The sequence below is a fragment of the Podarcis melisellensis genome (genome assembly GCF_964234715.1).
Source record: "Podarcis melisellensis genome assembly, chromosome: 3".
Classification (NCBI taxonomy): Eukaryota; Metazoa; Chordata; class Lepidosauria; order Squamata; family Lacertidae; genus Podarcis; species Podarcis melisellensis.
Genome location: NC_138530.1, coordinates 60,618,792 through 60,644,334, shown reverse-complemented (window position 1 = coordinate 60,644,334; position 25,543 = coordinate 60,618,792). Strand labels below are relative to the sequence as shown.

At 39.1% G+C, this 25,543-nt stretch overlaps 1 protein-coding gene across 7 annotated transcripts in view; it reads right to left on the bottom strand.

The window, feature by feature from the left end:
• NHSL1 (NHS like 1) overlaps positions 1-25,543 on the bottom strand; it is a 137,245-nt gene that overhangs the window by 46,038 nt on the left and 65,664 nt on the right. Inside the window, exon 1 of one of the 7 annotated variants that reach the window (XM_081907030.1) lies at positions 2-224. The exons of the other annotated variants lie outside the window; for them this stretch is intronic. Coding sequence (XP_081763156.1) covers positions 2-59 — 58 coding nt within the window. The 5' untranslated portion in view covers positions 60-224. Of the gene's footprint in view, position 1; positions 225-25,543 lie in introns of those variants that run through there. 7 annotated transcript variants of the gene reach the window in all.

Below are 25,543 nucleotides of genomic sequence, written 5' to 3'. Positions count from 1 at the left end.
CTCTTTTTCTTGAAAAATTTGATTAACGATTTGAGCTTTGTATTGATAAACACCACCATTTCAGAAAAGCCTGCTGTGTTCCTGCAGTTTGGATCCCATAGAAAGCAAGGGTACAATGCAAGAAACTAATTTCCAGAGCTTCCCCAACAGTCCTTGCAACCCTTACTAACTTTTTGCCTCCTGCTTCCACCCCTCCACCCCTTTTGTTTCTTCTTTAAGAGCAAGCTCAGAGTTGCAGGGAACATCCTAGCATTAGAAACCATTAACAGTCCTTGAACCTGAAAGCTTCCTTCTGAAACATAATGCGGGTGTCTGCAACAGCCAGTTACAACATAGAGAGCGCGGGGGGGGGGGGGGAGCCAATCTTTGTTCATGTTTGCATGGAAGCAAGATGGAGATTTCTGCTTCAGCATTCATTCATTCATGCGTGCCTGTCTCCCTCTCTGTCCCCTCCCCCTAGCAAATAATCAACAGTTTCCCCCTCCCTTTCCTACCACGCCAGGTTGTACTCCACAAAGAAAGATGAGTAATTTTAAGTGATTTCCCTTGCCATTATTCTCAAAGGATCTTCAAAATCCTCCACAGGACACAATATGAAGTGGATGCTTTCATGGCCATGCTTTGTATAACCCTCTCCGATGAATATACAGAATTTAACTTGCCTGGGACAGTGAGACTTTCAACTATTGCTTTCCAAACCTGCCCCCCTCTTTCCCAACATTTATGCTTAGCAAGCTCTTAAGGACTGCATTTTAATTGTTCCCAACATGCAGGGACGGGGTTTTCCTTCACATCACCTTGCTTTCGAGTCATAGATCTCTCCCCCCCCCCCTTTTCCCACCATTAACTACAAATTTGGTGGCAAAGAAGAAGGGTAACACACCCCATCTTTCTTTCTTTCTTTCTTTCTTTCTTTCTTTCTTTCTTTCTTTCTTTCTCTTTCTTTCTTTCTTTCTTTCTTTCTTTCGCATGCTTTGTTAAAGCTTACTTAAAGTAAGCTACAAAAAAGTACTTTAATTACTAAGCCTATATGGCTTAACACGTTACCTAGACATGTAAGTAAAAATCTCTTTCACGGGCTAGGCAAAGAGCCTTTCTAATGAAAACATCTATCTCCTTCCATTAGAAATGATTTACAATATTTGGAGAGAAAAATGCTAACTACAGCATCAATGTGCTCAGCAGGGCATGCCTGCAACAGAATGCTGAGGCTCAAGAAGCCAGTCTGCCCTTTCAAAGGAAGGCTAAGCAATGTCCTGGCTTGACATTGAAAGGAATTCTCACTTCTCCAAAGAAACCCCAACAGCAGGGGCCTGCCTGCCCAGTCTTTTCCAAAGGAGGCCACATAGGTTCAGATCTATGGAGTAGCACATGCAGAAGGAGGTGCTCTTGGGAAACATTCCCAGCCTCAGTGGATTTTTCAAAAATCACTGGTACACAGAACAAAAAATAAATGCATAAACCTTTTCTACAAGAGGACACCTAGGAGAAATAAAAATAGTTCTGTTTGACAACGTTGTGTGTTCTGAAGGGTCTGAAAATTGAACGCAGTTTTGGCATTTAATGTCACAAACTACTTTTAGCATAAATTAATGGGAAGTTAGCTTCAGGAAGTGCACTCCTCAAAACCCACTGACTACCAAGGAGTATAAAAATGCTAAGGTTGCAGTTATATACCTACTAACTGAGAAGACACAATGGGGACTTCCATCTGAGTAGACATGTATAGGACTGTGACATGAAATTTCAAACCCAAGATCATTTGCACACATTTATTTGATTGCCTGGAAAGGATTTTATCTGGTTGAGCATCACTGTAGAAGTCAAACAATATAAAAGCACACAGATTCATTGGCCCCTGTCACTAGTCTATGCAGCACAAAAAACGGGAACTTCATGCAGGTCTGAATATGTTTTTACCTTAAATAAATGTAACATTCCATTAATTCAAAGACACGTATCAAAACATACAAAACAAACAGGATTATAATATTGTTAAACAGTAAATATTGGGTTCTAGTCAAACTTTGACAATCTACCACCTTATCAGTCAAAATAATGATAAAAAACATATATATAAAAACAGCTGTATTTGTCTTTCCTCATTTACATGGAAGATTAACATCTAATCTTTGGCATAGAACTCCCTCTATGCTGAAGGAATACTTCATGAATAGTTTTCTCTATGCTGGTTTCAGAAGCACTATCATGAAGCAAGAAGACTAATATTTGCATTAAATGAGGCTGAATCGCCTATGCGCCTTGTTTGCTAAATCACAGGTAGAAGATTAAGAAGCTAAAATCAGAAGTGGTACACTTAAGCTGCATTGTTCTAACAATGTGCTCTGAAGGAATGGACTTAGACCAGAGTTCAAATCCTTGACTTCTTAGCTGTAGGAACACACTTGTTGAGTTGGGGGGGGGGGCAATTCATCTCCGTGTGCAATTTTCATTATCAACAGGCATAATAGCAACCTTTCTTACACGCTACTTTGGAAAATGAATGCAACAAGGCCAGAAAGTATTTTATTTTATTTTTTTACGGTATTTGCTAGAGAGAAAAGTATGTGACCCAGCACTAGATCGGATTATGTGCATAGCTGAGCAAATGGTCAGGAGGAAGAAGATCCTTGTCCTCAACTCTCTATCCTGCTGTCGAGAAAACAGCAACCCAGTAACATAAATAATTCCAAGATGGTACTGTGGGGGAGAAACCCTTGAAAGGGGCCAAAGGGTTTGGGGAATGTGAACGAAACAGACCAAATCTTTGAAGGTATGATCACCATAATACTCTCCTATCAGTAAAATTAACCATTTGAGATGTTAGAACAGACTGTTTCTATTCAGCTGTACAGATGTTGTCACTACCAAAACATATTTCAGCTGTTAATAACAAATGCAATGCTGCTAGTTTTAAGGGTCTGTACATGAACTGCTTGACATTTCAGGAGAGGCATAAGTGGTCAGTTTTATGTGGTGTGCCTGCAGCATGCATTCCACCCATCCCCCCAGCCCATTGTATTGCCCTCTTTGAATATATGTTTCCAGTTGACCTGGTCCATGACAATCAGAATCACATTAAAGGATTTTAGCCATGAAACAACTGGAAACATCTTTCCACCCTCCTCAAATTAAGCTACAAAGACTCCTTAGGAATCATTCTTGCACTATGCAAAGAATTTGAAAACTTTTATACTATCTATTGCTGCTGTTCAAAACATGATTCCGAATATGGTTTTAAAAAGTAACATGAATGACATTTTAGAATGCAATTTTACAGGAAGAGTTCAAGGGTGAAGACATTAACCGAATGTTCCTGAGTTATCTATTCATCACTAATCAACCAGTCCAGCCCCAGTGATTCTGAAATTAAATTCTATTAACGTAACTGCTGGATTCAACCTTTTCTAAATTTCATGGAAGGCTGTTCCAATGTTAAGTCAATGCTTTATCAAAATATATACATACTATAATACATCCTATGAAGTCAAGAAAGTTGCATAACTGGCCGATCCCAAAACACCAATGGTAGAAATCTCAGAAAATCTCCACTCCCAAATCCATCGGGGGAAGGGGGAAATAAGGAGGTGTGTTCAAATATTAGAAGTCTAAAAGAAAAAGTTCTCCCCCTGCCCCAAAAAAGAAGACACTGATAACAGACAGACATCTGTGCTTTTTCAGTGTGTCTGGCAAATGGAAAAACAGATCTACAAATTAAGGCTGAGAGCCAGTGTAGTGAAGTGTAGGAAGGTCACACGAGTGAAATCAGCACTCAACCATGAGGTCTGCTAGGTGACCTTGGGCCAGTCACTATTTCACAGCCTAAACTACCTCACATGTTTCTGACGAAGATACAATCAGAACTATTTGCAGCACCATGACCTCCTAAATAAAAAAATCACATGTATACTTATCTGAGAGTCAGACTCACTGAACTTACTGGGGCTTTAGATTTTGCTATATATTTTAAAGATTTTATGCTGCGTGTACATAAAAACGATTAGGTCTTTGAAAGACTCTTTACAAAGCAAAAGCATTTGCCAGGTTGAGCAAGAAGCCATATGAGGGACTAAAAACAGGCACATTTCACTTGGCATAGGTGCATTTATGTCCATAGATTCCCTAAACACATGGAATGATGCAGCAAAAGAAAACTATTTAAGGGTATGATCCTAGGAAACACTGAACCCCTTCTCACATGCGGGAGGTTGCCAACTTTTAGTACTTTCAAGAGCTCTCTTTCAAAGTCTTTAGAAATTACACTTCCTTCCATTAGTTCTGTGGCAAGAACCTAAAAAAAGGGTACAAAAAAGTCATCGAGCCCTGCACACTTACGCTCAGATTCAATTAACTCCATCAACCTGCTTTACTGGGATATTGCCATCAAATGGTTCTTCTACAGGAAGGAATGATAAATAATTTATAAATTATGAGGCATTCTTCTCTCCTTTCAAACCAGCCAGGCTCAGCCATCCCCTGGCATTTTCCTCGAGAACAAAAGTGACTTCCCACCACAAAGACAGTCCCGAGAGGCAATGAATTCAGTTGCCCTCCCATCTTGAACTCAGCTCACTCACAATGGTCTCTTTCAACTCTGCAATCTCAGCCTTCCTGAATCTTGATACTTCTCTGGTTACTAAGAAGTGATAATTAAACTAAGGATCCATTAAGGAATAAGAAAAAAAGTCCTATTTTACTTTTAACAGCTGTAAAGGAAAGGAAAAGACCTGGGCACCACTTAATCCAAAGCGAGAATTATGCATAAAGTGGGGCTTTACAAAGATTATTAAGTAGGTAACGGCAGCTCCCTCATTATCCATGCACACAGGAGACTAGAAGACTCCAGGAAGGAGGTTGGGAACTGAGGAGCAGAAAGCAGACAGTGAAGAAACAATGAAGCGTTAAAAAAAAAAAAGGAAAAACAGAGCTTATTATGACAATCTTGTTTAGACCACAACATAATAAATATTGATTAGCTCTTTCCCCTATTTTCTAATTCATTATATCTCTACCATGAAGAGCTACCCCCACAAGCACCACCAGAACAAGGAACAGCGTTTTGTGGAGTTCAGGTGCTAATAAGGATCTCAGTTTTGTGTTTGACCAACTCCAAGCCTTTGGGATAGGAAATGGAACAAACAAACAAACCCTTGTCCCATCCACCACTGAGGCATGCAGAAAAAACAAATGCATTTTGGCTCAAATGTGGAAATAATTTAGATGTCATAAGCTTTAAATCTGCCCCACTTTCAGTAAATGTTAGCTTACCAAACATACAAAGTACCTTGTATAAATTCCAAGTCTTCATAGCAACTTTGTAAGTTTCAGGACCAGTTCACATCACCAACGCATCAAATCTCCCTATCTAATTTGGAATCAGATTAATTTGAAGAATATCTGCTGTGTGTTCAAATTAATCCAGTTTTAAATTGTGCCAGGTCTGAATCAGCACAGAGCTCTCTCTGTTGTGAACCTGTGCCACCTGCCATGAGCCTTTGCCTGCAATGACCGTCCTCTCTCAGATTCCTTCATCTTTTCCCATACTTATCAGAGTGGCAGGGTTTGTATTCATAGTAGTCGTCAGGTTGTAACTGCTACTTCAAGCGTAGCCGACAGTATCCAGGGTAACCTTACTGTTTGGGCAGGCCTTTGGAACTTCAATTTTTTTCACCACCCAGTTTATTAAAGCTTTTGATTAAGTTATTATTACAGTTTTGTGCAACGAAGCTGTCTTAGTTCCATAGTCAGCTGAAATCCTGATTAAAAACAGGTCAAGAAATGAGGTTATCCAATAATGCCTAGAATTGTGCAGCAACCATATTCCCACTTTGTTTTCCTAAGAAGGAACATAGGTTGAGATTGTCCACTAGGAAAGATGAAGAGTCCAATCACTGTCTTCTTAACTGCAGGGTGGACATTTTCCTGCTCATGATACCATTACTTGTGTCCCCCTGAATTTGGACACATTTTCTCCATTGGCTTAATTAGTTGGAACAAGTTTGTGCTTACTCCCAATAGCAATGCCAGGATTCATAGAGCAAAACAACTGAAACTAGTCAAAGTAGCTGATCCAAAAGCCAATAGTATCTTTAGGCTGGTTACCTAGCAAGTAATATTGAGTAAGGGTTTTCTGTAGTGCTAAAAGTTCTTTTGCCTAGGGCAGAGTAGAGGAAACCTGCAGCCCTCCAGTATAGCCTTCCACCCATTTTAGGCCTTTTATTAGAACTTTTAGATTTTTTTTTTCAAATTTTATGTTGACTTTGCTGCTCTTTCAGTTTCAGTAGCTACTTTTTATTTTAGAATATGTAAGCTGTTCTACAAGCCTTCAGTCTAAAGATTGGGTTATCAAATTATGGTAATTAAATTTTCAAAATGTAAAAGGTTATGCAAATGAATGTGGATTTGTATCTCATTGGATTCTGATCATGACAGAAGGGGATATAAATAATAAATTACTATTTTATAGAGGCCAAATTTAGTATGAATACCTGTTACAGGGTATTTGCATTTCAACTGAATGAAACAATTCCGTTTCCATGGCGTAACCATGCATTCAATTAATATTCATGACTGTAAGTTTACCATGATCTTGAGTACTGTATTAACTTAAAAAAGAAAACCCAACATATTTACAAAGTGAAACTATTGGAAATCCAGTTTTGCTTCATGCAAAAATCTTGCCAAGCAATGATGAATGCCTTTTTACAAATAATCTGAAGGACAAGTTAGCTAAAATACAGCAGGTGATAGCACATTGTGCATGCAAAGTAGTTTCAGAGTGGTTCCGCTTTCATGTCAATAGGACAAATAACTGCACGAATCAGCAATTATTAGAAAAGAATTTGGGTTTATATGTACATTTCTCATTCAAAAATAGATTCAAAGTAGCCAATTAATTAATATGTCTAGTTTGAACAGAAAACATCTGAGTCAGCAGCACATGGAAAAGCCAGCTATGTTACTAAGAAATCTACTGTAAGGTCAAAGGGAGAAATGACCTTAGAAGAAGAAAATTTGATTACAGTATAAAGAAGTCAATAAAACAATCAATACAAATGAATTACTAACTCCCTTAGGTAAAATTAACCAGTAACAGCCCAGAATTGTGGGCTTCCTGTAACTGATGTGTGAAAAGCTGGTGCTCCTTTACCTTATTCACAGCATCAGTGTGAATAGCATTCTAAAGCACAAAGACATAAGTTTTCCAATTACAAAATGAACTCACTGGGCAAGCCCTATTGCAGGTTACTGTCTCCCTAACACTATCCAGGCATTCTCCTGCTCAAATAATCAGAATCACAGGTGGAAAAATCAGAGATGGCTAGATAGCTCCACCACTATCCATCACATATATCAGGCATAGGCAAACTCGGCCCTTCAGATGTTTTTGGGACTACAACTCCCATCATCCCTAGCTAATAGGACCAGTGGCCAGGGGTGATGGGAATTGTAGTCTCAAAACATCTGGAGGGCCAAGTTTGCCTATGCCTGACATATGTACTGCCTTCCCATGTACTGAAGGGTATCAGGGAGCCTGCTGCTTCTGTGGAGGTTTCCCAAACAGATTAAAGTCATTCAATCAGGCTATAATGGAAGGAAAGGCAGGAGTTCAAGGCCTCTCCATTCGACCAGCAACTTCTGGCTCATCTTCATCTTGAAGTCTTTTTATTCCAGCAGGTCATCATTGCAAGAGCTTAGCAACTAAAAACCTACACCCAAATTGGTTCTTCTGTAATTCCTGACACAGCTTTTATACTCATATATCCTCATTTTATCTCACTGGCATCACCACAAACAGGGGCACTGAGCCACATATTTGATTCCTTTAGTAGTACAGTAAGCCTGCAACATACATGAGGGCTACGTTCCAGGGATCACACCTAAAGCCAAAACTATGTATAATCAAAAGAACATTGGGATAAATGGTGGATGGGTTTGCTAAAGACCTACCCCCTTTCTGTCCCCTTTCTATTTTATTTTTTAAAAAATTGCCAAGCACATAAAGCTGAATGAGCACAAGTTAAATGCATATAAGCTTAGTGTATTACAACTGTAAAAATCTTGGAGAATCTACTTTCCTTATCTGTCCAATCAACAAATTCTTTTAATTCTACACAATTTTTACAGGCACTACAGTGATTACATGGGGAAACATTCCTTAGAGACACTAAAAGTAGCTTTAAGCCTGGGGCACTTCAGTTGATGGGTTCCTGAAATCAATAACATTTTGAGCAAGTATAGCACTGAGTTCCAGACACATCCCAATTACTTTTAAGTAGAGATTTGTGCGTTTGGTAATCCCACCAAATCAATAAGCCCCCCCATTTTTTTAAGCCATTGGGATTGCAATTTCTGAATACAAAGACCCCTGCCCTGTCACTTCTATAATTTTAGACACCTCACAATTTTATCCTCAGTGATACTGCTTAACATGGAAGAAAAATATTTTGTATTAGAACACCCTCTACCCTTGACTGATCTCTTGATGCTTCTAGATAAAGGCCTTTTTCCAGATAGGTCTGTTTTTTATTGGCTGTAAACTTTAATGAGCCTTCCACCCTATCATAAAACTTTCCATTTTAATTCGGACTTGGATGGCTCTATTTCCTGTTCACACTGGCAGGCAGATCATGATAGGGTCCAGAAAAAGAAGACACGTCACTTATACTCTTCTCCCTTTTCTCTCACCAGACTATTCCTTTTTCCTGAGCTTAGACACAGGGTTTTTTTAAAAAAGCACTTTGCACCCCCCTTTACTTAATTTTTAATTTCATTATCTTCAGTTTTGGTCCCCTGGAAGTTCAGCTGGTAGAAGCATCATACTTCTGCTGTTGTGGAAAATTAAATTGACATATTTTTTCCTTCTTAAATTCTATACTGATGCTGCTTGCCATTACAAGCAGTAGAGTTAAGCAATGTAATGCCTTTTTCTGAGCATGGAAAGATGGTACTGAAGGAGGTGCCCACTTTTCCACAGGGTAGTGTCACACATGACAAGAAGCAGACACTCAGTCGTTAGGAAGGAGAGAAGAGGCATGCCAAAGTTCAGCAGCTGCCTATGTGCAGCACTAATTTTTCTTAGTAATGAACCAAACAGAAGATACTGGTTGGTTACAACTGGTGGCAACCATTTATGCTCAGCATTTGGGATGTTGAACATTAAGATTGTCAGTTTTAGGATTACATAAGCAACCTGCTTTGAGATTGTGGACATTCTTCAGCATCTTCTATACAGACAATGATTAGGCATGTGATCACCCATCTTTTCCTTGAATGTGAAGACTTGGGATTCTGTGTTGTGCACTGATTGACTAACAGCTAAAGAAGTGTTTTAATCCCTATTGCAACATGTACCTCCTTACCCTCAAATGCTAGGACACTGCTCTTAGTTGTATCATCTACAAATTCAAAATATTGTGAGGCTCACCTTAATACTGCTTCACCCAAGCAAATCAGGAACCCAAATATTTCACTGGCAGCATTTCAATGTTATATATTTGTCTGTTGTGAATAGCTAAAATCTGTTTTATTAGCAACAAAAAAATGAAATAAAATGGTCTAGAAATATTGATCAGGGAAGAGCAGAAAACATTGATCAGGGAAGAGCAGAAAACTATATGGATGCCTTGATTCACCCATGGCGCTTTGTGAAGACATTGTGCTGAAACAAAATGATTTTAAGAACTGTCAAAAGAAGCTAACATATGAATTAGGTATAATAGACATTTTTATTTAGTCAAAAAATCAAAACAGATGGTTAGGGGTGGGAGAAAAACATAATTAGATGCCTCCCAAAGCAGTAGAGCCTTGGAATACCTGCAAGAAGGCAAAATGCTGCCATCTGCAGGAAACAGAAACAGTACTCTCCAGTTTATCTTTCTGTCTCTACTGACAAAGGTAAACAATATTATGTTCCCTTCACTAGAAGAATCTGTAACTCTGATGTGAGTTACAGCACTGAAGTGATACTCATACTAGCCTCATTTTAGTTACAGCTACTTTTGGTGGCGAGAAAAGAATACCATACTTTAGGAGCTGAAGCCAACTATCTCCTAATAACCATATTCTTACTCAGAATTCATTAAAAGAAAACATAGTGTAATATTTCAGTAGTCATTTCATTTAAAGAACATGTATTCAGAGGATGAACTCATCAAAAAAAAGTATTTATATTTTTAATGGAAGAGACCTGTTGCTCTGCTTTGTCTTGAATCATAAGCTGCCTAGGTTAGGTGGCAAACTTTTATAAGATTGAATTCCATTTTATGTTTATGTTCTTAACTGAATTGACCAAAATATCAACTTTAGTTTACTAGCCAAAATGAAACCACAAAAAAAGAGGCACCATTCATACTTATCTCAACTACACTATATGTTTTGTAAAAGCCATCCACTGACACTTTAAACACTAATTTTATTACAGAGTAAGATTTTGGGGACTAGAGACCAATTCTTTAGATACACACGCTTGCTCATGAAAGCTTATGCCATTGCAGCATAGTGGTTAATGTGTTGGACAAGGACTTGGAAGACCAGGGTTCAAATCCCATTCGGCCATGATACTTGCTGGATGACCTTGGGCTAGTCACTCACTCTCAACCTTACCTACCTCACAGGGCTGTTGTGAGAATAAAATGGGAAAAGCGAGAACCGTGTGTGCCACTTTGAGCCCCTGGGAGAAAAGGTGGGATACAAATGTAATAAATAAATAATAAATAATAAAATTTGTTAGCCTTTAAGGTGCTTCTAGAGTCTTGTTTTTGCTGCAACATGTAGAACCATTTTTGTCTTAGTACAAACATCCAAATATGTGTGGTGCTAGGCAGGATGTCTTTGTTACACTGCACGAAGAAGAAGAAGAAGAAGAAGAAGAAGAAGAAGAAGAAGAAGAAGAAGAAGAAGAAGAAGAAGAAAAATAGTAGTAGTAGTAGTAGTAGTAGTAGTAGTAGTAGTTTGGATTTGATATCCCGCCTTTCACTCCCTTTCAGGAGTCTCAAAGCGGCTAACATTCTTCTTTCCCTTCCTTCCCCACAACAAACACTCTGTGAGGGAAGTGGGGCTGAGAGACTTCAGAGAAGTGTGACTGGCCCAAGGTCACCCAGCAGCTGCATGTGGAGGAGCGGGGACACGAACCCGGTTCCCCAGATTATGAGTCTACCGCTCTTAACCACTACACCACACTACACAACAAACTTGGCCACAGCTCATGGTTAATAAGGAGAGAGCTTAACCATGAGCCTGGGTTCTAATGACATGCTAAGCCAGACTTTGGGTCAGCTGCCTGCTGTGCTGAGCTAAAAAGGACTAGGGAGAAGCAAAGTGGGTGTGAACTCTGCTCCAGGAGCCAGAATATTTGTGTGGTCCTAGGAAGCCATAGTTTGGCTTACCATGCTGCAAGAACTAGGTACAAACAAACCTAGTTTCCTCCAAGGCTTGCATGCTACTTCCTTCCTGGTGGCCTGGAGGAATCGGTAAAGTTTTATTTGCATCTCTGGTCAACCATGGTTTGTAATAACATCTGGACTGACAAACAGTGGGTAACATGAACTAGTGTCAGTTTCAAACCAACCATCTTCAAACCATGGTTTCTGATGCTGAACTGTTTTGAACTAAGCATGAAGGATTCAACTAATAAGTCCTATCAGTGTAGCTCAACACAGGGACTTCCACTTGTGCAACAGTGCTTTCTCCTGCCCCCACCTACCAGCCCCAAAACCAGCTCTGGGGGACAGGAATTTGGGAAGACTCCTGGAATAGTGTGAGGGGGGAGAAAAGTGTTTGCTCTGGCAGAACAATCACATTATTGTGACATTGAATTGCTCTCAATATAATTAACATCAACCACAGACCTGGTCTATCTGGCAAACTATGTTTAATTAAAAGCAGAGCAGGTTCTGAACTGCCTCTTCCCAGCTATACAAGGAGATAGCAAGGAGGGGAAGCCTCCAAGCCTGAGAAGAGGCTAGGTTCATTCATGTCTTCCTAAATCAGGAGCAGCCAACAAGGTGCACTCCAGGGGTCATGATCCCTGACCGCTGATCATGCTGGCTAGGGCTGAGTTCAACACCTGGAGCACACTGGCTATCCCTGTGCTGAACCAAAGGTTTTTGTGATGTCCACAGTCTGTGCTGCAGCTCTAGAATTGTTTGAAAATTAAAACCGGAGAAACTCATGAACATAGAACAAAAAAAAAGATATCTGCGGTCATATCTGACTTACAAATTTAGCCATATAAGTAATATAAATAAGGAAGGTTTCTTTGGAGTATGGCAAGAATAACTTAGTGAGATAATATAGGTTCCCCAGTCACAGAACTCCAGCTATCAAACACACATGTCGCTTCAGTTGTCTAGCTTTATTCTTAAATCGTTTTCAATCTTAGTAACAAAGAGCACAGGAAACACAGATGGGTCATGTTAGGATGACACACACATTTTCCATGGTCCCTACACTCTGTTCTCTGAAGATACAATTGCTCTTTCGTTTCCCCAGCTCTCATAATGAATTTGCCTCAGTACATTCACAGAGGTCTCCCATATGGTTAAGACGCATGCAAGAATTAATATGCAATTAATAAGATGGTTTGATCATCTGCTTTTGTTCAAGGAAGCAGCTGGTCCACATATCAGATGCTAATTAGACAAATTAAGATTAACCACTTTTGTTCTGTGATGAACTGATAGCTTACTGTAGCCAATCCTTTTAAGTCTTCTAAAAGGGTGTCAATAAAGAAAGCAAATATGGGATAGCAGAAGACTTATTTCCTGCGAGGTGGGAGGGTACTGTTTAATATACAGAAGGAACCTGACACTCTATCTTGGTCTAGCAGGAAATGTATGAACTATAGAACAATATTTGAATTTGGGTGTGGGAAAAGAAATAAAATTGCTTTATTCCTTCAAGAAACATTTAAGTTCTGAGGCTATTTGCTGACACCATAATACTGAAGTTTTCCCTGCTTTTTCCTTTCTGTTGTGAGAAATGTTTTGACTTCAAAAGTGCCTGGCTAATTATTATTTTTTAGAGCAAAGAAGTGATTACTACACTACACAAAATATACAGTAGGTAGTGTTAAGATTATCATTTTGCTAGTAAATCACTTCTCTAAGTGGCACTACTATCCGGGAAAGTGGTTTCTGCGATAGTTGTCGAAACTGCTTTGTTTTTGTCAAACGGTTTGGTAAAGAAAGTCGGGTGCTCTTACTTGTTCTACCTGAAACATTCACAGTTCCAGAAATCCTGCTGTGGTTGTGTGCAGTCAGTTAGTGAAAAGCTTCCTCAAACTTTTTTTTAAGTCACAATGAAACATCAATCAGCCTCTAGAAGGTTTGTTTTGGCTTCCCGTGTCATGTCCAAAGAAAACCTCATATATGCATTAAGGTCTATCATGCATAAGCAGAGAGGTGCTCCTAGTAACAGTTCCAAAACTGTGGAATTCTATGCTCTTGGAGATTCACTCAAATCCAGCCTTGAAGAGCTGCAACAGTTTTGTTTTTGTTAACAGCATTGCCTTTTGGTGCTCGTTTTATGCTTCATTCATCATAAATGGCAGATTTCTGTATCAGAGAAGGCATCAAAGCACCTTCTCCCTCATCAGCACTTCCTGACCAACACATAGGAATAATCACTGTCAGAGCTGATAGCACTAACCAAATCCTCATGCGCAGCAATTGGAGAGTAAATGGGAGAGTGCACACATCTGCTGCCAAGTTGAGTTGACAGCTTCAATGAACTGGGGGCCATCATGCATTTATGTCTGACCAGTGAGATCCAGGATGAGGACGACTGGAATTCAGTTCCTTGAAGTAGAATTCCAAAGAGACATTAAAACCTGCACTGGTTCCATGGTGATTAAACTAAACAGATTACAATGCTCTGGCTTAGATGATCTGGAACAAGCTGCTATAAACCTTTGGCTGGCTGCCCTTTCTTCTCTTCTCATGTGAAAGACGAAAGACTGAAAGCTTTTGCTTTCAGTTTTGACTAAACCACTGTCCGCATTCTGTGCAAACTCAGGAAACCATGGTTTACTCTAGTTAGTTAACAAAGTAGGATATACATACACTCTTTCAGCAGTTTCCGTTGCCATTGAGTCTTAGTCAGTTGTTATTCTTTTGTAATAAATTATTTTATAATAATTCTTTTATAATAAAAGTAGCAAAATGTCCATCATAATTAACGACTAGGATAAAGTTATTGGATTGCAGGGAGGAGACAAACCTTTGTTTCCCTGCCATTAGAGGGTTCCTGGAACAGGCTAATGGTAAGCTGTGTTCCAAAGAATGGAACAACGTGCACTGAGGGAATAAGTATACCACCCTGTCTGAGCCACTGCATTAGGGAAAAGAAGGGGAATGGCTGTCGTTTCACCACTTCCCACAGGAAGACACTCGCAACTAACAAGAACAGATTCTATCTCACACTTGCCATTCCAGCAAGAGAGCACCCTCTAGAACAGCCTTTACCAATCTTGGGTCCCCAGATGCTGTTGGACTCTACCTCCCATCTTCCCTGACATTTGCTATGCTGACTGGAAATTAGAAGAGTTGTAGCCCAACAATATATGGGGGACACAGGCTTGGTAAAGGTTCTGGAGCACAGGAGGGAGGATGCATCACATTGAAAGCATACAAAACCAAACAAGCAATGTAAAGCTAGAATGTCTTAACTTTTCATTGCATTATAGTGCAATGGTTTAACTTTTCACTGCATAGCCTTTTAAATAAAATAAAATAAAATATGATTTATTTACAAAAATGCCAGTTACCACTTCTGCCCAGAATATTCCCAAACTGGGATGAAATTTACGGCATGCAATGCCTTAAGAGAAAATATTATGAAAATGATCTACAGGTGGTACATGACCCCAGCCAAACTGGCAAAAGTCTATCATTTGCCTGATAATAAATGTTGGAAATGCAAAGAAACTGAAGGAACATTCTTTCACCTCTGGTGGACGTGCCCAAGGATTAAGGCTTTCTGGGAAATGATATATAATGAAATGAAAAAGGTATTTAAATATACCTTCTTGAAGAAACCAGAGGCCTTTCTCCTGGGCATGGTCAGCCATGTGGTGTTAAAGAAGGATAGAACTTTGTTTATGTATGCTACAACAGCAGCAAGGATTCTTATTGCAAAGTATTGGAAGACATCAGAGCTACCCACCTTGGAAGAATGGCAGGTGAAAATGATAGACTACATGGGACTGGCAGAGATGACGGGCAGAATCCGAGACCAGGAGAAAGAGACAGTGGAAGAAGATTGGAAGAAATTTAAAGATTATCTTGATAAGTATTATAAAATTAATGAAGGTTAGAAAGACATGGGTTGGAAAATAATACGGTGTTCAGAGATGCTAAATAAGAAAAAGAATGGAATTGTCAAAAAACTTTGGTAAATAAGGGAATGGATTTACTGACTGGATAAGGAAAATAGAATACAGAACGGGGAGGTATGAGGGAGTCGGGGAAAGTAGGTTGAGAAAATAAGGTTTGAAATTATACCTGTTGTTTTTGTTTATGTTTGTTTTTATTGTTGTGGTTTTGTTTTTATATGTTTTCAATTGAAACTTCAATAAATATTATTTTTTTAAAAAAAGAATATTCCCAAACTGCATATGAGCATCCTTGCATTTATTCCATTTTCTCAACATACTTCATTTGAAGGGATTAATAAAAATTATTTTCGATCAAATAACATGACAAAGAAGGAAGAACACTGCAGGGCAACACTAAATAAGAAATAAAGAGGTTTTTAATACTGCATTTAAAACTGTACTAATAAAAGTAAAATGTTTTCTCAGTTAAAAAAAAAGGTTTCCCTTGCTCTATTAATTCACTTCCTTACAAAACTATTGAAGCAGTTAATCTAGTTTATCTGCAACAACTGACTGATAAAGCTCTGGAATCTCCTAATTCGACAATAAATGGCATACATTCTATTAGGAAGACCTTGCCTAAGAGAGCTGCGTAAATCTATACTGAACAAATACCGGCGACAAACATACGCCTCTATGAAATGAAATACTGTTTGACTATGTACTACGGTTGGCCATCTGCCAGCAGTCAATCTAGGTTGCTAGGTTTGTGTGTCACAGTGGACGTGCAAGTAATGATGAAAACGATATTAGCAGGGCACTTTGCCGGCCTACTGCTTCCATTCTGTTCTGCCCTCACTGCTGGACTGTGGCAGTACACTGCCGACCTATAAAGAATGAATCCTCAGCCAAAACAGGAGGAGAATGCAACAAAGTCATGCTATGTGTGACCAATAGCTTCATGTATTTAGGCAATCGTGTATTGATTGAAAGTACTAGAAACCTGTTTTGATAGGTTTTTCATTTTATGTACAAGACTCACACTCTACAACCCTGTACCTTATTAGACAGCCTTAAAAATACATCAACCCACCAAGCTTCTCAAACAAGCTGACTGATACCTGGACAACTCCACTTATTGTTATGAACTACCGATCCTCTCCCAACTTTTCTATCACTAAGATCCAGCCACCAGGTTTTAAAAAGAAAGCATGCAGTATGTAGCTTTCTCACCCACCACCATCCCTAACAAATACTTGTATGCATAAAGAAAATATGGCCATAGGGAATGCAAAACCAGTAGCCACAGGCGACAACAGATGCACAGGGACTGTTTGCGACCCTGAGGTCAAAGGGGAATGGCCATTCCTACAATTAACATTGCCTTCAAGCATTCTCATATTGACCTATTCTGTCCATTTTTCTATCTAATTTGCACCTGCTACTGGGCCTAGAATGAGAATAAGCAGTTATTTTTGTTTTATGTTTGGGACATTTGGGAGTTTGGGGGTTTGTTTTGGGGTTGTTGTTTTTTTTTTCTTAATTAAAGAAAGCTTTCAGTAGTTTCTGTTCTTCAGTGCTTAGAAAGAAAGCCAAAATGAAAGAGAGAATACGAATCCTGCCAGGATATTCACATATTGCATCCAGAAATCATTTAGGCTGCTCATAGATCTTACTTTATACTTCGCAGTTCTGTTCATTAAAACAATGTTAGCAAATTTCATTGGGAAAGCGACTATCTTTTCCCAAAGGAAATCACTTTATAATTTGTTTCTGCAATAACAAATTGAATCTGTTCTTCAGATGTGGATTGGTATATACTATTTTAAGATTTTAAATGAGGGAAGAGGGTAGTTAAACCTACTGAAAGTTTGCAGAAATTCCAAAAACATGCTGAGGAATGGGGGATAACTTTTCCACACAATATTTATTGGGGAAACATTAATATATGAACTAGTGGTTTGATCATTTTAAGCAAAACTATTCAACTTATTCAGTGACATCATTAAAACAAAAACAACAATATTTATAATGAAGCAGGACATGCCTATTTAAGCATTTGAATTAATCTAAACACTGGACAATTAAATATATGAGTTATAACTCTAGCTGAGGGTTATTTTGGCTCATAATAAGGGTATACAACAACTGTAATTGCTTTATACAGTGAGGTTACATTTAAAGTACCTGAATGTTAAATGAGAACAGTTTAAAGGTCAAAGAAATCAGTAATGCTGTGCTTTTTTTAGTTTTGTCACTATCAAACTTTCTTATGAAATGCCTCCTTGGTCACCTGATTTTAGAGGCATAATTTCAAAGGCTGTTACTATCTACCATCCCCTCAAAAGTAGTACCAAGAGCAGCCGTGTGTGTGTGTGTGTGTGTGTGTGTGTGCGCAAGCAAGCAAGCAAGCAAAACAAGATAAGGCACTATATTATTTAAGTAACTGACAACCAACTACAGAATATCAGAATGAATGGAAAGGAGAAAATAAAATAAAATCCAGCCGCTGGTGAATTACCGGTAACTTACTCATTGTAAAAAATAAAATACAAAGCTAATGGCACAATCTCAAAAGGAAAGTTCCCTTTACAGTATACATAGTGGTTGTCTTTCCTTTCTCTCACACTTTTCTAAGCAGGTGAGGGTCCCTGCTTGGGTAGACAAAGTGAAAAGGTAGAAACAATGATGCTTAACAGAACCTAGCTGCAAACAAATGCAAGATTAGAAAACTTTATTTTCAAAAGCGCCATTATGACTCCAGTATTATTTTCCCTACTGGAAATACAGGATACCCTCATGGCACCAAACTATATTACAAAAACACTGAGTGGGAGTAGCACTGATTTAGTCATTCAACATTTTAATACAAACACATTTCCATTTAACTACAATGTGCTGTAAAGGAATAAAAATATGGATATGTTAAGATGAAGCAGACTTTCTACAATGGTGAAGTCACAACATTTTATCACTCTAGAAGGCATTCTATTTATGACTTTAAACAATACATCTCTTGAAATTTACTTGATTGTGTACTGCCAAAGGAAAAAAAAACACTTTATCTATATCCAGAACAAAGATTATAAACACCCTGCTTTAACTGTTTTAGTAAAAGACACGATGCAATCTTACTTGGCCACAAGGTACCGTTGTCTTTGCTCAGCCATTTTTTCCTGAAGTGCTCATGGACCTTAGTGTGACTGATCTCCCTTTTGTTGGAATACAGTGGAAGAAGTTCTTCATCGTCATCACAGCTGGCCTGCCATTTACTTCTGTGCAGGCAACCAACTACTGGATCAGAAGGCAGGCAGTGTACATAGGCAATCATTTTAAGATACAGCTCCAAACAATATCCCTGGTACTTATGATGATAACCTTTCTATAAACGTTTCTGGTAAAAAGAGGCACTACAGATCATGCCCTTTCTGGTGCACTACAGATCTTGCCCTTCTCACTGGGCTAGTTTGGTCTAAATGGACCAATCCAATTAATGAGCTATTTAGCATAAAATCATCTGAACTGATTTGCGTAAGCAGGTGCCATTTCAGCCCTAGATCCAGGCTTCAACTGGGACCCAAAGATATCCACCAGACCTGTAAAAACATCCACCCAAGGCGGATTTTAGACTGGCCTCTTTATTTTCCAGCTGAACTCTGATGCTTCTCTTAAGCTTTATCCCAGATTATTTGTTACTCTTTGGACAACAGGTACAACCACACAGATGGCCATATCTTAAAAGCTTATTTAAAGCTAAGTTACAATGTTCACAGCAGTACAGAGAGCTACAATATCAGAACATTGCAGAAGTGTGTTGCAACTTATTTTCTTACTACAGAGAAAGGTGGGGAAAGAGAGAAAACTAACATTAAAAAATGTGTTTGTGTGGACTGGAACACAGTTATTAAAAATGGAATGAGGTGAGAGACATGAAAGTATTTAACAATACTTATTAGGGTTTCGTAAAAAAAAAAAAAAATCCACTAAGTTGATTCTAGTTAAATCTACTGGCAAACAGAGTTGTAAAACATTTTATAAATACTGAGCAAATGAATCCTTTAGCACCTTCTGGAGGTAGGCATTATCCCTATTAAAAAATGAGACAGAAAGACTCAAAAGAGGTTTAGCATGTTGTCTACGGTTTAAGTGTAAAAGCCAGGATTAGACGATACTCCCGGGGATTCCAAGACAAAATCCATAGCAAAGTTGTAAGTTTCCTGAGCATGCCAATAATAATATTCAGTATTCCATTTCCTAATAAAAGGGTGAAGATTTCCTATATTCAGAATTGTATTATCTCTAAATTATAATTCCATGGCAGATAAAACAGTAACCATTACTCACACCTTCAAATAATATCCACTGGATTAGTGGAGGGGCTGTATTAGATTGTGCATCACTAAACTGCCACACAGGCCCAGTTGACAAATAACACTAAGCTATAGTTTGTTTAATAAACCAAGAATTCTCCCACTGACAATCAAACAAACTGTGCCTTGTTTCTCTCAAACTTGGCTCCCCCCCCCAACTACTCTTGCCTCATGCCTATGTACTTTGACTACCTCACCCAAGACACTCACCAAACAGACCATAGTTTAGGAAGAGTGCTGGACTCGGACCACAGTTAGAAGAAACCAGGGATCATAAGTCAACAACAAAACATGGTTTGAGATTTTGGGGGTTTTTGGCAGTAAGGAAATCATAGTTAAGATGCTGAGCAGTGTTCACACATGACACAAAGCCATGGTTTAATAAACTATAGCTTAAATAATTGATGATTTATCATTTATCTAAATGAGGGGCTGCAGCTGGCATACCAGCCAAAGTGGACAAAACGCACTCCTGGCTACCAAGTCTATCAGGACTTCCACAGTCAGTGGTGAATCCAGGAGCACAAACAAACTACAGACTTGGTCTTTTAAAAAGAGTGCTATCCTTTGCAACACCAATTGTAACAACAACAAGAACAAGAACAATTTTATTATTTCTCAGCCATTCTGGGCGACTCCCTACAGAACAGTAAAAACAAGGTAAAACATCAAACATTAAAAACTTCCCTAAACATGACTGCCTTCAGATGTCATCTAAAAGTCAGACAGTTGTTTATTTTCTTGACATCTGATGGGAGGGTGTTCCACAGGGCAGGCGCCACTACCAAGAAGGCTCTCGCAGTGAGGGAACTGCCAAAAGGTCCTCAGAGCTAGACCTCAGTGTCTGGGCCAAACAATGAGGGTGGAGACGCACCTTCAGGTATACTGGGCCAAGGGCTTTAAAGGTCAGCACCAACAGTTTGATTTGGGCTCGGAAACGCACTGGGAGCCAATGAAGATCCTTTAGGACTGGTGTTAAGGTAAAGGTAAAGGTACCCCTGCCTGTACGGGCCAGTCTTGACAGACTCTGGGGTTGTGCGCCCATCTCACTTAAGAGGCCAGGGGCCAGCGCTGTCCGGAGACACTTCCGGGTCACGTGGCCAGCGTGACATCGCTGCTCTGGCGAGCCAGAGCTGCACACGGAAACGCCGTTTACCTTCCCGCTGGTAAGCGGTCCCTATTTATCTACTTGCACCCGGAGGTGCTTTCGAACTGCTAGGTTGGCAGGCGCTGGGACCGAGCAGCGGAAGCGCACCCCGCCGCAGGGATTCGAACCGCCGACCTTTCGATCGGCAAGTCCTAGGCACTGAGGCTTTAACCCACAGCGCCACCTGCGTCCCCAGGACTGGTGTTATATGGTCCCAATTGTAATTCTCCATTCCCAACTACTCCTAACCTTCCCATGCTGAGTGGGTAGAAAGTCTGGTGATAACTTCTAAAAGTGTACATCTAAATACGTTCAGGAGCCTGCCTGCTACTGTGAACTCTGCATTATCAAGGTTCTCAACTGTTAGGAAACTTTTAAAAACATAGATATTTTATTTCTATACCATCCTTCATCCCACAATGAATCCAGGGGAGGTTACATATTAAAATAAGCAGTTCAATGAGCATTTGTTCTATAATACATTATAGAATTAAAATTACCAACATAACTTCACTTAGGATCTGATCCTACACCACACATTATGGTACATTGCAGCTGGCCGTGCCACCTCAATCCCCTTCTATTATTATTTTAATTATAATGTTCTGCAACAACATCCCAAGAAAGGGGGCAGACTTTCTGATGTATCCAATGCTATAGCTTAGAGGCTAGAGGGAACCCCAGAATTATCACCTGCCACCCCACCCCCCGAAGATGGCCTTAACTATGATCCATGACTGAAAGGATAAAGGAAGAATAGAGCATTGGGAATAAATATTAACAGAGCTATCCTGCAGTCATAAGACCAGTTGTTCTGGAAGCTGAGAACACATATATGTCTTTTTGACCTTAAGAATTAAGTGTGCCTCCGTTCTTTAATCCAGAAAAAAATGCCGATTAATCAAAACTCTCCAAGAAAATGAAGATAAATTCAACCAAAAAGACCCTGGGATGAAGGATGGTGTAGAAATAAAGTATTTCTATGTTCTTAAAAGTTTTCTCACAGTTGAGAACCTTGATAATGCAGAGTTCATAGTAGCAGGCAGGCTCCTGAACGTATTTAGATACACACTTTACATTAGGCAATTTCCTAATGCTACTAAAAATAGTACATGTCATTTAAGTTTTGATTCCCATATTTTTTACTGTGTGCTCCTTTTTGTGTTTTCATCAAATTTAGACTGTAATGTTACATGTCTTTCAGAGCTATGGCTTGTCCCACTTTTTAAAACTGAGATCACATGTCCTGAGCCCTTGGGGTATAGTGGGCTATAAATTAAAAGTAAACAAATACATTCTTCAAAAAAAAAAAGGTTGTTGCTGATATTGAAACAAAAGCCATTATGTGTGTGATATTAGAGGATTTCAGTCCATCCCATGCAGCTGCTGAGGCATCTGAAAAACATGGGACCAAAGATGTACTGCCAAAAATAAAAAAAAGAAATGTCTCTAATCTACAGCAACAATGGAATGACAAAGCTGCTAAGGCTGGTACATCCTAGCACTATGAGAGCAAAGCATTCTTTACATCAGTGAAAAGCAGCAAAATTTACAGTTTGCTTTAACTAGCAATTCAGATACAGTTCAGACACGTTTAGCAATGTTAGCCTGCCAATTCAGATACATTACAATCCTGGATTACCATTGGTAACCAAAAGCAAGCATCACCTCCTTTTTCACCAGCTTTCCACTATCCCTTTAACAATTTAAAAGAGCCAAAGGGAGATGCCCTGTTTGACATGAACTGTAATGACAATCTTTATTTTTTTATTTATTTGCTTTTATTTATTTATTTATTTATTTATTTATTTATTTATTTATTTATTTTTTATTATTATTAATTTATTATTTGTACCACGACCATCCTACTGGGTTGCCCCAGCGATTCTGGGCAGCTTTCAACAAATATAAAAGCATAATAAAACATCAAACATCAAACACTTCCTGATGCCTTCAGATGCCTTCTAAAAGTTGTATAGTTATTTATCTCCTTCATATCTGATGGGAGGGTGTTCCACAGGGTGGATGCCACTACCAAGAAGGCCCTCTGCCTGTAACATCACAGAGCTGTAGAGTTGGAAGGGACCCTGAGGATAATCTAGTCCAACTCCCTGCAATGCTATTCCATATGAGAACTGAACCTGCAACCTTGACGTTATCAGCACCACACTCAGACTTCACTTCTCGCAGTAAGAAACTACCAGAAGGTCCTCGGAGCTATATCTGCCCCCAAAGCCAAACTCTGTTTAAGAAATGTAGTGTTCTTCAAATATTAAGGTCTTATGACACTGAATGGAAACACAAGTGATGGAGGAACAGGTTGTAATGTTGTTCGTTTGCAAGGTTTATCTTGGGAGACGTAAAACAGAAGAAGTTTTGGTGTATGTGCAAGTGTACAATGAAGGACACATCCATATGAGATCTCTGGATGGGCTTCCGGTTCCGCAGCCCCCATGACAGCGGAATATCATTGGCGAAGGAAAAACAAGGATGATTGAAGATAATCATCCTTGCAAATTCACCCCAGGGATGGGGGGGAGGGAGCTTCACTCACAGTTTGTCTCGGTACCTGGCTCTCGCTCTGGTATGGAATGCGAGGGGCAGAGAGGTGCCGAGTACAAAAGCACTTCACCTGCCGAAAACCCTCCAACGCCACCATTAAGAAGCAAAGGTTCTCCTGTTCATTAGAGCTTAATTGGACTAAAGTACAGGCGCGTTCTAGAAGACAGGAGATCACAAACTGTGGAACAAACCAACTGCAAGGACTTTAAGGTTTGAACTTGAGATAAGACTTCATTCGGTGAAAAAGATGGTGGGGAGAGGGGAGACTACAGTTTCTTTATTTAAAGTTTTCTTCTCTACATTTATGATTCAGCAAGAAAATAATCAAACCATCAAATCTAGCACGCGGGGAGGCCACTATAACTAAATTATATACAGTGATACCGCGGGTTACTTACGCTTCAGGTTACATACGCTTCAGGTTACAGACTCTGCTAACCCAGAAATAGTACCTCGGGTTAAGAACTTTGCTTCAGGATGAGAACAGAAATTGTGTGGAGGGCACCACATTATCAGTGTGACATGTTTTCGACCCTACAGGTTCTTCTTCAAAGAAATACAGATTCAGAGTTAGCAAAAGAAAAGCTGCAGTCGCACATCTAAATGTTGAATCTGTATTTCTTTCCCTGAAGAAGAACCAGTAGGGTCCAAAATGCATTGGACTAACAAAGGTCTCTCTTTTGTCTACCACATTGCCTTTTCCTTCTACTTCCAGTTCTTTTCTATTTACAGCTCTGTTTTGAATTTGCCAAGTGGAACAATTTATCATCTTACTTTGGATAGCAAAGGTGAACAAAACTATTTACAGCTTAATGAAATCTGTATTTTAGTTCTCCTGCTGGCATGTTGCCTATATGGTACAGGGGTCACCAGTTAAAGAACAGATAGTTAAAACCCAGTGACTTCCTACAAATAACCATCACCATACCATCTCGTCTTAACTACACAGCAATGTAATCAATATAAAAGGAGGTAACTGGTTCCGCTTGAAAGGCATGCTGCGTAATATATTTCAAATAAGGAAGTTTAAATTAAACTACAATGATAACCAACAAAAACCTGCAAAAAGATCAAGGCACTCGAGAGTGTAGCATATCATGATTTGCTATGAATTATAGCATTTATCTGTCATTTCTGCAATTCCTCTCTTAAGTCGATGCACACTGTGAGGCTTTATGACAAATTGCAGTTCTGAGCAGCGGTCCCTAGCATTTAGAGGCAATGGTTTTAGGGCAGTAACTATGTAATTGTGAACAAATAATATCAGCAGGTTATAGTTAGGGTATCTCTGGCTGTGACATTACTGTTTGTACTAAATAACAGCATTTATATGACAATAACAGAATTTCCTAAGTACCTGATAGCAAACAAAACAAAACAAAAAGAAATTGATATTTCTAACCCAGCTTCATAGAAAAAAATATTCTGAAAAGTTTGAAAAGGCAGCTGGGTTTTTATTTATCTAAATGTATTATAACTTAGCTTTTTATGTCATGCTAGGTTGGGAATGGGAAATACAGGCTTAACCCCCCCCCCCTTTCTCACACACAGACACAAAGCTTCACAAGGTAGTTTTGGTAACATCAGTGTCACTCAGCATTGTCTACCTTAAAGGTTTAGTGAGGCTAAGGTACCACCATGGGCTCGTTGAAAAGGGTGAATGCGTAACAAATCATTTAAATATAGGACTTGGGCCACGGAACCCCTAGGTGAAGTAAACATAACATAAATACAAAACATAATGCCATTCTACTCCCTTATAACTTTTCAATATTACAGATATTTCACAAACAAGATCTGTGCACATTCTGATTAAACATTCTCTGCACCACAGATTAATGTTTAGATCATAACTTAGTTATCCACTTACTCTTACACTTCCTGAATGTTCTGGCCTGGTTCTTAGCTCAGTAACAATTTAGAAATGTATCCTGAGAGAAATGTATGTAAAAAATATGTATTTAAAAGATTTTCATGCATATTTTTTCAAGAAACAACAGACCTTACTGGTGAAACATGTCTGAAAGTACTGGAGACAGACCAATTCATCCACTCCTTTTCAATGGCCTAGTTGGCATGTCACATGAAAACCACAGTTTAATGTGAATGTGTGCTTGCTGGCACACACAGCTGAAACCTTCTCACTGC